The sequence below is a fragment of the Fukomys damarensis genome, unplaced genomic scaffold (genome assembly GCF_012274545.1).
Source record: "Fukomys damarensis isolate Sample0158 unplaced genomic scaffold, DMR_v1.0_HiC HiC_scaffold_37, whole genome shotgun sequence".
NCBI classification, from domain to species: Eukaryota; Metazoa; Chordata; class Mammalia; order Rodentia; family Bathyergidae; genus Fukomys; species Fukomys damarensis.
The window spans coordinates 6105180-6119008 of record NW_022900949.1 but is presented as its reverse complement, the minus strand read 5'-3'; the positions used below and the strand labels follow the sequence as shown (position 1 = coordinate 6119008).

At 53.4% G+C, this 13829-nt stretch overlaps 2 protein-coding genes across 2 annotated transcripts in view; one reads left to right on the top strand and one right to left on the bottom strand.

The window, feature by feature from the left end:
• Positions 1–3498, top strand: part of Keap1 (kelch like ECH associated protein 1) — a 7032-nt gene extending 3534 nt beyond the window's left edge. The window contains exons 3-6 of the mRNA XM_010635041.3: positions 3–223; positions 1634–1751; positions 2146–2512; positions 2817–3498. Coding sequence (XP_010633343.1) covers positions 3–223; positions 1634–1751; positions 2146–2512; positions 2817–2983 — 873 coding nt within the window. The 3' untranslated portion in view covers positions 2984–3498. The remainder of the gene's footprint in view (positions 1–2; positions 224–1633; positions 1752–2145; positions 2513–2816) is intronic.
• Positions 3499–9341: 5843 nt separating this feature from the next.
• The window catches only part of Pde4a (phosphodiesterase 4A), a 20876-nt gene continuing 16388 nt past the window's right edge, over positions 9342–13829 (bottom strand). The window contains exons 13-14 of the mRNA XM_033759594.1: positions 13405–13587; positions 9342–11686 (exon numbers count right to left, since the gene is read on the bottom strand). Of these exons, the coding sequence (XP_033615485.1) occupies positions 11069–11686; positions 13405–13587 (801 nt within the window). The 3' untranslated portion in view covers positions 9342–11068. The remainder of the gene's footprint in view (positions 11687–13404; positions 13588–13829) is intronic.

The window sequence follows — 13829 nt, the reverse complement described above, 5'->3', positions numbered from 1 at the left end:
GCGTGGTGGGCGGGCTGCTCTACGCCGTGGGCGGCCGCAACAACTCCCCTGACGGCAACACTGACTCCAGCGCCCTGGACTGCTACAACCCCATGACTAATCAGTGGTCGCCCTGCGCCCAGATGAGCGTGCCCCGCAACCGCATCGGCGTGGGTGTCATCGACGGCCATATCTACGCGGTGGGGGGCTCGCACGGCTGCATTCACCACAACAGCGTGGAGAGGTAGGTGGCGCCATCTGGAGGACTGGCGCCTGCCTCCATCAAGCACTAGCTGATGGCCCCTTCAGGACGGCGGGGATTCTCCCCAAGGCAAAATTTGGTATTTTGAGACAGGGTCTCACTATGTATCAGGCTGAACTTGAACTCACTATGTTGCCCAGGCTGGCTTCCGACTGCAGAGATCCTCCTGCCTCGGCCTCCTAGGTGCTGGGATGACACGTGCAGCACGCCTGGCTTCTCCTTAATGCTGAGTGTCTGCTTCCTGCCTTCAGGAAATGGGAGCTGGGAAGGCGAAGCTATGAACTCCTGGGAAATGGGTAGCCAGTGACCTTGGACCCCGTATCAGGGGCTGGGACTTCCCGATGGGACTTTCCCAGACCCATATGGCTCCTTTAAAGCCTGGTGTTGTGGCGCACACCTGTCACCCGAGCACTTGGGAGGGTGAGACAGGAGGATCCCAAGTTCCAGCCCAGCCTGGGCAACTTAGTGATTTAGCAAGGCACTATCTCAAAATAAAGATGAAAAGGGATGAGGGTGGAGCTCAGTGCCAAGGCCCTGGGTTCCATCCCCAGCCCCCTCCCCAGAAGCCCCCAAAACAGAGCAGGCTCCCCAACTGATGAGCTGGTAGAAACCTGGACTCCATGGGTTCAGCACAAGCTGCACAGTGGGGATTGAGCCCGTGCGCAAGGCTTCTAATGTGTGTGGTCCATGAATAGGACGGTGGTGGTGCGTCACCCTCAGCAGGCCACTTTCAAGAAGGAAAGGGACACTATTAATAACTCCAGGAACACAGGTACGAACCAGAAGTGCCTGGGCCGAAGGGACTTGCGGTCGCCCACCTCTGTCGCTGCGCTGTGAGGAAAACCCCCGGGCAGTAGCCAGGTGCTTGCGCCGGGGTCCTGGAGTCAATGCCAGGGCCACTGCCCCTCGGTGACCCTGGAGAGGCCTGGCCCCTTTCTGGGTCTGCGTGTCTTCCTCCGTAGTGTGAGGGACATGGAGGGCTGTGTTGGTTTCACACATTTAGCGCTCAGCCTGACACCAGGCGATGGGCAGCGTGACCTTGCTTGGCTGTGAGTCTAGAGATGGAGCCATGATTCCTCCCTCCTTGGAGACGGGGTCAAGTGTGAGCCGGGAGTGGTGGCCCACGCCTGTCATCCCAGCACTCGGGGAGGCTGAGGCAGGAGGCTCGCAAGTTTGAGTCCCTCCTGGGTAACTTAGGGAGTCCCAATTTATTGTCTCTAAATAAAAAGAGGCTTGGGGATGGAGCTCAGTGCTAGAGCGCTCCAGGTTCCAACCCAGGCACCACCAAAACCTAAAAAAGTTCAAGTGTGTAGAAAGCTGGGGAGCCCCGGCGCCCCAGCCTGTGTGCCCGTGGAGGCCGTGGTGTCGCCATGATGCCCGTGTCCGTTGCAGGTATGAGCCTGAGCGGGACGAGTGGCACTTGGTGGCCCCGATGCTGACCCGGAGGATCGGTGTGGGCGTGGCTGTTGCGGGTCACCCGGGGGCGCCGCCTCAGTCCCAGCCCCGCGGCGCAGGCAGAGAAGCTCCGACTCCCAGGCTCCACGCCTCTCTCCCCTGCCTTCCTTTCTTTTTCTTTTTGGAGTACTGGGATCACTGATGGCTCACGCACGCTAGGCAAGCATCCCCCGCTGAGCCACAGCCCCCCCGCCCCGGCCCTTTTTATTTTTATCGGGTCACCCGGGGGCGCCGCCTCAGTCCCAGCCCCGCGGCGCAGGCAGAGAAGCTCCGACTCCCAGGCTCCACGCCTCTCTCCCCTGCCTTCCTTTCTTTTTCTTTTTGGAGTACTGGGATCACTGATGGCTCACGCACGCTAGGCAAGCATCCCCCGCTGAGCCACAGCCCCCCCGCCCCGGCCCTTTTTATTTTTATTTTGAGACAGGATCTAGCTAAGTTACCCAGGCTGGCCTCCAACTTGCGGTCCTCCTGCCTCAGCCTCCCAAGTAGCTGGGATCACAGGCATGCGCCACCGCGCTTGGCTCCTGGCTTTGTTTCTAAGGGGTTCCTCAAGGCTGGGGAGAGGCGAGAGGGAAGGTGGTGGCTGGGGTCCCCCAAATCCAGACTCCAGAGTGACCTCTCCCGCTGGGTGTGGTTTAGGAGTCTGTGTGTTGCACAACTGTATCTACGCTGCCGGGGGCTATGACGGTCAGGACCAGCTCAACAGCGTGGAGCGCTATGACGTGGAGACGGAGACCTGGGCTTTTGTGGCCCCCATGAAGCATCGGCGAAGTGCCCTGGGGATTACTGTGCACCAGGGGAGAATCTATGTCCTTGGTGAGACCCTGGAGGCGGAGGCAGGGTCTAGGCTGACCCCTCTTTTTAATGTTTTTGCTGCTGGTGATTGAACTCAGAGCTTTTGCGCTGAGCTACACCTCTGGCTCTTTATTAATTTTTAATTTTGAGAGAGGGTCTCACGGAGTGTCTTAAGTTGCCAAAGGACTGGGCTCCAATTTGGGACCCTCCTGTCTCAGCCTCCCATGGTGCTGGGATGACACACGTGCACCACCACACCTGTCCCTCTTCTTTCTGTCCTCAGAGATGGCACGAGTAGTGACTGTCCCCTCTGTTCTCCCTGCAGGAGGCTACGACGGTCACACGTTCCTGGACAGCGTGGAGTGCTACGACCCGGACACTGACACCTGGAGCGAGGTGACCCGCATGACATCCGGCCGGAGTGGGGTGGGCGTCGCCGTCACCATGGAGCCCTGCCGGAAGCACATCGACCAGCAGAACTGTACCTGTTGAAGCACTTGGGCTTCTAGGGCAAAAGGAGAGAGAGAGAGAGAGAGAGAGAGAATGGTCTGACCCACAGCATTGTTTTCATGCATAAAACAGGGACAAAAAAAAGTGACAGCAGATCCCCGTCCTCCAGGAGGGGCTGGGCACCTTCACATGCAGGTGGCAACCAGAAAAGAGCGACCAGAGCCGGAAGCCACGTGCCCCCAGTCGCCTGGGAGCGTCCACGCAGCAGCCTGGGACGGGGCGAGGAGACTGGGCCACCACCTGCTGCCACCTCCCTTCGGGGTGCAGGTGCCACTCGAGGCTGGTTTTGTTCCTTGTGTCTTTGCAGTCAGCGCCCATAGCTCCAGGCAGGGGCCAGGTGAGGCCTCAGGCCGAGGTCCCACGAGAAACATGGTCCCCAGGGCTGGGTCCCTCCAGAAAAGCCACCGGTGACTCAGCGGGGGCGGTTGTTCTATTGATAAATAACCCTGTAAGTTTCCAATGAAAATAAAGAACAGACTAACACTGTCTTCCACCCAGGCATGAGCACAGACTGGGAGCCCTGGGGACAGGAGTGACAGAAAGCTTTTCTCCTGAAATACAGGGGGCCCCTTGGATATAGGGCGGGGATTTGAAACCACCTTATCTCAGCTTGTCAGATTTTACTGTGTAGGGCGTCTCCCATGGGTGAGCCACGAATCTGTCCCTCAATTTTGAAACCAGTGACCTAACTCCTTGTCACCTCCAGGGCCTCCAGAGATCTGTTTTGTATGCATGGCACAGTTTACTTTGATTTGTTTGTTTGTTTGTCCCCCCACCCCTGCTACGTAGCCCAGGCTGGCCTCAAACTCAGTGGCAATCCTCCTGCCTCAGCCTCCTGAGTGTTGGGATGACGGGCGTGCCATCGTGCCCACTCAGCACAGTTTACATTTTTTAAAAGCAGAACATTTGTGGCTTCACTTTAGGCATACATAGTGATAACACTCATGGCGGGCAATCTGTACCTGTCCATGACACATCCCTCCTCTTGTTTCCCAACCTCCTCCCCTCCCTATGTATGAAAGCTCTGTTTTCATTTTTCCTTCTATTTTCACTTGTTTTTGTCCCTCCCTCCCTTTTTCCTACCCTCCTGTCTTGTTCCCCTTCCTATTTGAACACTTTCTCGCCGTTTCCCAACATCCATTATACATCTCAGTCCTTATTTCCACATTCAGTTTCTCACACCAGAGAAGCAGTGTGGTATTTAAACGTGTCTGATTTATTTCACTTAGGAGTGTGGTCTCAAGGTCCATCCATTTCGCTAGAAATGTCTGAAGCTCACCCTTCTTTGTGGCAGAGTAGTACTCCAGTGTGTAAAAAACCGTATCTTCTTTATCCGCTCATCAGTTGATGGGCATCCGGGCTGTCCTCGGGGTTTAGCTATTACAGACTGCGCTGCTGTGAACACAGCACAGTTTGCATTTTAAGACAAACCATCTCAAATATACTTTCTGAATTTTCTGACAATCTGGTCATTTTTTTAAAGTGTAAGACTGTTTAACTTTACAAACATTTCAGCATTCCAAATATACAAGAAAAGTAACAACATCAAAAGTTGCATTTGAATGTGGAAGGTTCTTAAATCTTCATCGATCGGTTGCTCCTTGCTGACTACCAAGAGTTCTACAGCTTGTTTAAAAACTAAGAGTTTAGGGGGCCGGGGATTTAGCTCAGCAGTCCTGCCATCTGCCTTGCAAGCACAAGGACCTAAGTTTGATGCCCAGCACCAAAAAAACAAACAAAAACAACAACAAAAAAAAACCCTAAGAGTTTAAATCTACTGCACTTAACAAGAAAAACAGAAATCCAAACACTTCTCATGCCAACAATCCAGCCTTTTTCTGGAAACTTGATTTTATCTAGGTGCTTTTGGTTTTGTTCTTGTTTTCTGGTGTGTGTGTTAACGGGGATCAAACCAGGGCCACTCCTCTGCCCCCAGAGTGCTTTGGTGCAGACTCTGATCCCAGCAAGCTGCTGGGGGAGAGGTTAGAGGCCCCAGTCAGAGCAGGGAAAGTTCCAGAAATCCCGGAAGCGTCTAAGCACAGGCGAAGGCTGTGCCCAGGATGCATTGCCACAGGGGTTGCAGCCCCAGTACAAAGCCAGGTTTAACTGACTCAGTCTCAGCACTGCAGACCAGCCCCTGAGTGTACTTAGCTGCAAAAATGATACCTGGGACACGTGCTGGGTTGTTAGGCCTTGTGTCAACTGCTGCCCCAACACAGGTGGGACTTGCTTGCTTTTTGTTGTTTTTTGGTTTTTTGAGATGGGGTCTCACTATGTAGTGAGACTGCCCTGGAACTCACTATGTAGCCCAGGCTGATCTCGAACTCACAACCATCCTCCTGCCTCAGCCTCCCGAGTGCTGAGATTACAGGTGTGTGCCACCACACCTGGCTTTGCTTGCTTTTTTTTTTAGGACAGGGTCCCAATATGTAGCTCAGGCTGTCCCTGAACTTGCAGCAAGCCTCGTGCCTCAGCCTCCTGAGCAGGATGACCGACTTCTACAGGTTTGCCTGGAACTGTCTCCATTTGAACATTGAGAATCCCTCAGCCCTCATTAAAGCAGAACCAGCTGGGTGTGGTGGTGTACACCTGTCATCCCAGCACTCTGGGAGGCTGAGGCAGGAGGATCTCAAGGTGGAGCCCAGCCTGGGATATTTAACAAAACCCTGCCTCAAAATAAGAAGGGGCTGACCATGTTGTTCAGTGTGAAGGCCCTGGATTCAATCCTCAGTAGCCTCCAAAAAATCCCAGAACCCCATTGGTCACAAGACAGGCCAGCCAGGGGCTGGGGCTAGGATGCAGCTCCCCACCAGCCCTCGTGGAGCATGCATGCAAAGGCCCTGGGTTCCATCCCAGTTTAGGGGTGTGGGGAGGCAAGGACATGGGGGTCCCCCAATGGAAGCGATGATGCCAGGAAGGACAACGTCAAAAAGAGCAGTTGAAGCCGGGCACCGTGGCGCACGCCTGTCATCCCAGCACTCGGGAGGCTGAGGCAGGGGGATCGCCGTGAGTTTGAGACCAGCCTGGGCTGCACAATGAGTTCCAGGTCCGCCTGAACTACATAGCGAGACGCTATCTAAAAAAAAAAAAAAAACAAAACAAATGTACTGTATGCCTAAAATGTACCAGTAAACTCAATGAAGAAAAAAAAAACAAAAACACACTAAAAAGTAGGAAGCACGCTAGGTGAAAAAAAAAAGTGACACAAAGGTCACTTCTTCTGTCCCACTTGCAGCTCCCTTACCGGCTGGTCCAGCCCTCAGGTTCCAAAGGCGAAGCGGCTGCGCTCCTCATTGGTGCTTTCTCAGCTGATAACAACTATGTCAGCCAATTGCAATACAGAGAGAAATTCTCCCCCTGGTCCTTGCGCCACGCCTTTTCCCTTCTGCGCGTGCGCTGCTTCCTGATTCTTCTGTAGCTGCCCAGATCACCTCTAGGGGGCATTCGAAGACTTGTGTTCCCAGTCCGGCTTCCACTGTCTGTGCCCCTGACAGGTTTTTTTTTTTTTTTAATTTTTTTTTTTTTAGACAAAGTCTCACTGTGTACTCCAGACTGGTCTTGAACTCATTGTATTGTTCCGGCTGGCCTCGAACTCTTGGCGATCCTCCTGCCTCAGCCTCCCGAGTACTGGGATGACCAATGTGCAGCACCACGCCTGGCATGGATCTCTTAATCTCACCTGAAAGACTGCTAGTATTTGAGGATAAAACTGAGGATTGAACTCAGGGCTTTTGCACTGACCTACATCCCCAGCTCCCATTTTATTTATTTACATATATATATATTTTTTTGTTGTTGTTGTTTGTTTGTTTTTGTTTTTTGAGACGGTTTCACTATGTAGTTGAGACTGACCTGGAACTCACTATGGAGCCCAGGCTGGTCTCAAACTCACTCCTGCCTCAGCCTCCCGAGTGTTGGGATTATAGGAGTGCGACACCAGGCCCAGCTATTTTTATATTTTGAAGCAGCATCTCACTAAACCACTAAATTGCCCATCTAGGCCTTGATGGTGTACAGTGCACACCTGTAATCCCGGCTCTCGGGAGGCTGAGGCAGGAGGATTGTCAGGAGTTTGAGGCCAGCCTGGACTACACAATGAGACCCTGATAGCAACTTGAGAGAATGAGCGGATCTGGCCCTTGCCCAGGTCCCTTCGGCCGTTCAGATAACAGGGCCTTGTGGCAGTGCCCTCGGTCACCTTTGCCTGGGACAGATGAACTCCCCACTTGGGAAATTTAGAACCAGCTGATGGTCACATGCCACCACGCCCTGTGACCCAAATTCTTAGTCGGCCACTGGGTGCCAACAGGAGAGGTGTTCGGGACACGACTTCTGCCCTTTTGCATTTGGAGAAACTGAGGCTAGGAGCAACAAGACCTGGCCACACCGACATCTCCTGCAGCCCGCGTCAGCAGTCGCCTTCCGATCCCAATCCCTGACCCAGTGTCCTTTCCCCAGCTCTGCTTCCTTCGCAACTCTCTCTGGACAACGTCTGGGTCTCCTTGTTCTTGCACAATGCTCGGACATTCCACCGACTTTTCCCATTTTATTTCTCCCCTCTGAGTCCAGGCTGCCTCCTATTCCTTGGGGGAGGGGGCCTGTTATATCTACGGGGAACTTTTTTCTTGTCCTGGGGTTTGAACTCAGGGTCCGCCCTCTTTAATCGTTGAGACAGGATCTTGCTAAATTGCCCAAACTAGGCTCAAGCTTGGGATCCTCCTGCCTCAGCCTTCCAGCGTGTTGGGATTACAGAAGGGCCACCACTCTCAGTTTACTGGGAACCTCTATAGCCACAATCCAGGAGGGAGCTCTGTAAACCTTTCCATGAGCTCCCTGGCCTAAGATCCACAACCACACGGCCTGGTACAGTAGCCGCTGGCCACATGCGGCCGCTTCATGTAAAGGAAAATTAAAATTCCAGCCCTTGAATAGCACTACAGTAGTAGTACAGCACCAGTGCCCACCAGGACAATGGCCCGTGGCTGACTTGCTCTGTAATGCAGATTCAGAGCAGTCCTATCATGGAAAGTTTCCCTGGACTACCCTGCTCTCAGGCGGCTTCACAGGTATGGGAATGACGTCATAGCCCTTTCCCTTAAGTGCCCGGATGGAAGTCAGGGCCTTGAGAACGCTGAGCATGAATTCTACCTTGAGTTGCACCTCTAGCCCCCATTTTACGTGTGAGACAACTGAAGGTGAGAAAGATCACCCTCAAGCTCACCCAGCTATGGCTGGAGGAAAAAATGCCCAGGTTCCCATGCCAGGCATGGTGGTGCAGACCCAGCACTCTGGGAGGCTGAGGCAGGAAAACTGCAAATTCAAGCCAGCCTGGCCAATTTAGTGACTCATCAAGACCCTGTGTCAAAATAAAAATAAGCCAGGCATGGTGGCACATGCCTGTGATCCCAGTCCTTGGGAGGCTGAGGCAGGAGGATCCCTGTGAGTTCAAGGCCAGCCTGGGCTACATAGGAGACACTGTGTCAAAACACCCCCCCCCATACACAGAGTAATAATAAAAATACATAATAAAAAGGGTTAGGGATGTAACTCAGTGTGAAGACCCCATGTTCAATCTTCAATCTTCTTCAATCTTGTACTGAACAAAAACAAACTCCCCCCACCCCCCCCAGTAAAAACAACCTTGCATAGCTCGGCCTGGTAATGCACAGTGCATGTCTGGCATTCACTGGCTTCTATTCTCACCAAGGGAAGAAAAAAGCTTCCTGGACAAAGGGGCTCACGCCTGTAATCCTAGCTACTGGGGAAGCTGAGGCAGGAGGGTCACAAGTTTGAGGCCAGCCTAGCAAGATCCTTTCCCAAAGTAACAATGAAGCAAAAAAAGGACTAAGGTGGACATAGCTCAGGCACAATGCTTGCCTAGAATGAAGCCCTGGGTTCCACCCCCAGAAGAGGAGAAAAAAAAAAAAAAAGACTGCATACTGCATACTCTGATTTTTGTTTGCTTGGTTTTTTTGTTTTTGTTTTTTGAGACAGGGTCTCCTTATGTAATTCAGGCTGGGCTTAAACTGTGTAGCCCAGCCTGGTCTCAAACTTGAAGTGATCCTCCTGCCTCAGCCTCCTGAGTGCTGGGAACACAGGCATGCGCCACCACACTCAGCTAGTCTGAATTTCTGTGACAGCCTTGAGCCCCTGTCCCTGGACCATGCCCAAGGTTGGAAAACAGGGTTGAACTCATTTCAGTTCCATGAATTGCAAATTTTCCATCTGTTGAGGAGGGGCAGGGTCAAGGCCTGCTTTTGCCCCAGACCCAGGCTGACTCTGCGAGAGGGAAGACACAGTCACCAGGCAGGTGGGAAATGAAGCCACAGCAGCCAGGACGGTCGGTGAAAGCCTCGGTTTAATTGGTGACAAGACTGGAGAACTTAACCATCGATGGCTGGAGAGGGAACACACCAGCAGCTCTCGGGCCTTGTGAGGCGGGGTCACCTGGCCAGTGCCCCGGCGTCTGGGGAAGGCACAGGGCGCCCGCTCTACTCAGCCCGGGAGCCTGAGGTGTCACCATGGCCCTACACCCCAGGAGTCCGCCCTTCTGGGGGATGTGGTGATTTGTATAATACAGCAGGGATTGGGCCTCCACTGGAGACCCCTCTCCCCTTCCCAACTGGGTCAGCAGGGAAGGGCGAGTGTATGTTCCCTTTTGCCTCTGGAGAGTAATTTACAAACCGACCTTACAGTATGTACAAAAAGAAAAAAAAAAAGAAAAGAAAAGAAAAGAAGGCCCATTCGGGAGTCATCGGCTGGGACAGGAACTACTTTCGCTACAAAAATGAACCCTGTACAGCAGTAGGGGGACGGGGACAGACAGACGGCAGGCTGGGGAGAAGTGGGGGCTACAGTACTGTGTGCTCAGAGTTGGGGGGAGGAGACGCGTGATAAGCCTCCGCCCGGCCGGGCTGCAGAGCCAGACTGAGGGGCACAGGGACGGGGGAGAGGGGGTTCTTTCCTTCCCTGCGGTCCCCCATGGCTTGGAGAAGATGGCCTTCATCTGTCCGTCATATTGCTCAGGGACTAGCTGGGGACAGGGGACGGGGGAAAGGGGTGCCCAGGGTGGGGGATGTGGGCATACACCGTTATTGCTTCCTTTCAGGGCAAAGAGGTGGCGGCGAGGTGGGAGTCGGAGAGGGGGTTCAGGAGGACACTGTGGGGTGCGTGGCCGCCAGGGGTGGGGACTCTGGGTGCAGGTGGGAGCCAGCGCGGCCCCGTCTCCTCTGGCCACAGGATCTTTAAGGCAGAAACAAGAGGAAAAGCAGCGGGAAGGAGGGCCGGGGTGTTCGTGCGCGCATGCGCGATGGGAAACTCCCCTCCTCCAATGCAAACTGGAGATTTCAAAGTGAACCCAGAGGGGGCGCGGAGGGAGGCGGTGGGCAGAGGGCATCAGGGCCCGCTCTCCGCTCTCAGGCCTGGCGACCACCGGCCCCCTGCATCAAGAGAGCAGCTCCACCGACCCCGAATATGGCTAGGATTGTGCAAAAATGAAGCCGGAGACTTGGTGGGGAGGGAGAGCGAGAGGCTTCCGCAGCGGCCCCCTGCCCCGCCGGCCCTGCCCAGATGGCTACTCCGGCTGGGTGCTCGAGCCCCCCCAAACCTCAGAAGGAAAGCCGGCAACGAGGCCCCCCATCCGGGTTTGGGTCCAAAAGAGGAAGCCCAGTGGCCGGAAGACGAAGGCTGAGACCTGGGGGGTGTGGAGGGAGGAGAGGGGTTTGGAGGTGTAAAATGGGGAACCAGGAGTGGCGTGGGGGGCATCTACAGTTGCTGTGTTTCATCCTTTTTTTTTTTTTTTCTGATTTTTGTTCTTTTTTCTAAAAATGTTACAATTAAAATTCAAAAAATAAAATCCGTTCTGGGACCTCGACCCCTTGCTCCCCGGCCCCCACCTCAAAAAAAAGGCCCCATGGGTGGGGGGAAAGGGGAAAAAAAGAAAAGAGAAAACCCCCCACTTTTCTGTTTTCTTTTTTCTCAAGAGGGCCAAGAGTCTTCGAGGCAGCGGAAGAGGTGGTCGGTAGGGAGTGGGGGACGCGGGCATCGGGGTGACCGGGCTGTGGCTGCTCAGGGAGGGTCCCCGCCTGACTCCCACCCGCCCGGAGCCGGGAGGAAGACTGGGTCCTCCCCTTGCGTCCCCGCACACGCGCAGCAAGCCCTCTTGGCGGCCTGATGATCTCTTTGGGCCCCCACCTCGGCCGCCATGGAGGGGAGGCCCGGAAGGCCCGGGGAGTCCTCTGGCGTGAAACGGGTCCTCAAGGCAGGCAGGAGGGACAGATCGCAGCTCCCGGCGTCCATGGACTCCTGCGCCAAGCCCAAACCCAGTGGCGACTGCCCTGTCTCAGCCTCCTGGCCCTTGAACTTCACTGGCTCCTCAGCCCTGGATGAGCCCTGAGCTTCCAACAAATCCTGGGCTGGGGATGCCTCCTTCTCCTCCTCCTCTTCCTCCTCCTCCTCCTCCTCTTCCTCCTCCAGCGTCAGCTCAAATTGGAACTTATCGGGTGGGGCGGGGTGGCCAGGCCCGCGGGGCTCCTCCTCCGGGGGCGGCGATGGGCTCTGCCGGATGGCGCTGTAGTACCAGTCCCTGTTGTCCTCCAGCGTGTCCAAGATGTCCTGCGCGTCTGGGTGCACCAGGTCCGCCCACGTCTCCCACAGCGGGTGCACGATGTAGTCGATGAAACCCACCTAAGGCAGAGGGGAGGAGGGCTGAGCAGGAGACTGCAGGTGGACGGCACCACTAAATGCCCTGGAGCATAGGTGCACTCCAGGAATCCCTGCATTCTACGAGGCTGAGGCAGGAGGATACAGGTTCAAAACCTACCCAAACAGCTTCAGGAGACCTTGTCTCAAAATTAAAAACAAAAACAGCCAGGCATGGTGGCGCAGGCCTGTAATCCCAGCACTTGGGAGGCTGAGGCTGGAGGATCGCTGTGAGTTCAAGGCCAGCCTCAACTACATAGTGAGTTCAAGGTCAGCGTGAACTACATAGCAAGACCTTGTCTCCAAATAAACAAACAAACACACATAAGTGAGCTGGGGGTGTCGCTCCATCTGGGGAAAATGCTCTTGGGTTTGATCCTTAGCGCCACAACATAAATGAAATACACGCATAGGAACTCTTCTGTATAAACTTCAATTGAGGATCTGTTAGGAAAAAAATCAGGGTATACCATAGATATTTATTATGGCAGCTATGCAACAAAAAGAAATTAAAGGGCCAAGGATTTAGCTTAGTGGTGCTGCTGCCTGCCTTGAAAGTGCAAAGTCTTGATATCTGGTACCAAAAAACAAACAACCTGGAAATTAGGAATTTCGTGGCAGAATGCTGTGGGATACTTTTTTTTTTTTTTTTTTTGGTCCTCAGCCCTCATCTTCCCTTCTGCCAAGTGACACAACCTTGACTTTTCTTGTGGGAGGCAACATGTCCAGATCATAACTACATTTCCCAGCATCTTTTGCAAAGAGACAGCGGCCATATGTAGCTGACTATAGCGGGAAATGTCTGGGGGCTGCCTCTACTGGCAAAGGGCTGCCCTCACTGGAATGCAGCCAAAATGGCTGGAGCTTTGCCCTCATCTGTGACCAGAAGAGGTATTCCTCTCACACATTTGATGGCAGAAAAAAAAAAAAAATGTCCCCCAGGGTACTTGTGAAAAACCTGCTGTCCCAGTGCCAGATTCCTGTTTTTTAGTTAAAACAGTTCCTGTCTTTTATTTAAGTGAGAGAAAAAAATTCTTTATCTTATTTAAATCAGTATGAATTTCTAACTGCTAAACACCTACATATACATTAATGGGAAAACAACTGAATAGCTATATTCAATACCATACAGAAGTGGAAAAAAGATGAACTAAATTTATGTGCAGTGACTTAGAAAGATTGCTAAGTCACTGTTGGAAAGAAAAAGCAAACTGAGTAAAAATAGATGTGTGAGGGCCAGACATGGTGGCACACCTATAATCCCAGAACTTGAAGGCTGAGGCAGGAGGATCGCTTTGAGTTCAAGGCCAGCCTAAACTACACAGGAAGACCATGTCTCAACAACAACAAAAAAGATGTGTTAGCTGGTTTGGGTGATGCATGTAATCCCAGGACTCTGGGAGGCAGAGGCAGAAGAATTCCAACTTGAAGCCCAGCCTGGAGATAATGCTTATTTAACAACACACCATCTTAAAAATAAAAAGTCTCTAAAGGAAATATAAAAAAGGTTCAACCCCTGGTACCAAAATAAATAAATATAAAAAAGGACTGGGGATGCAGCTTAGCGCAAAGGCCCTGGTTTCCATCTCTAGTGCTGAAAAAAAAAACAAACAAAACAAAACAAAAAAGAAACACGTGACACCGTGGAGAGCAGACAGGACCTCACATCCAGGGCACCTTATATCACCACCCCAGCCTTGTACCTGCGACTTTTCCACCGAGGCTGTGTGCTTGTCACACATGGGACTGATTTCCATGCCCCGCTCACGTTCGCGGTCGCCCTGCTGGAAGAACTCGGCCATGATCCGATCCGTCCACTGGCGGTACAGCTCTAGCGGCTTGGTGGGGTTGCTGAGGTCTGCACAGTGCACCATGTTCCGAAGGACCTGCACAGGGTGGGGACATGGGGGGACCTTCAGAGCCATCCCTATTCTGGCCTGGGGGCTGGGGTTGGTGGAGGAGAGGAAGTAGGGGGAGAGGAGTGGCGAGATGGAAAGAAGAGGGTTACAGCCAGGCGGGGCGGTGCAGGTCTATAATCCCAGCACTCGGGAGGCAGAGGCAGGAGGAGTACCGAAAGTTCGAGGACAGCCTAGGCTACAGAAGGAGACATTGTCTCGAAAAATAAAAA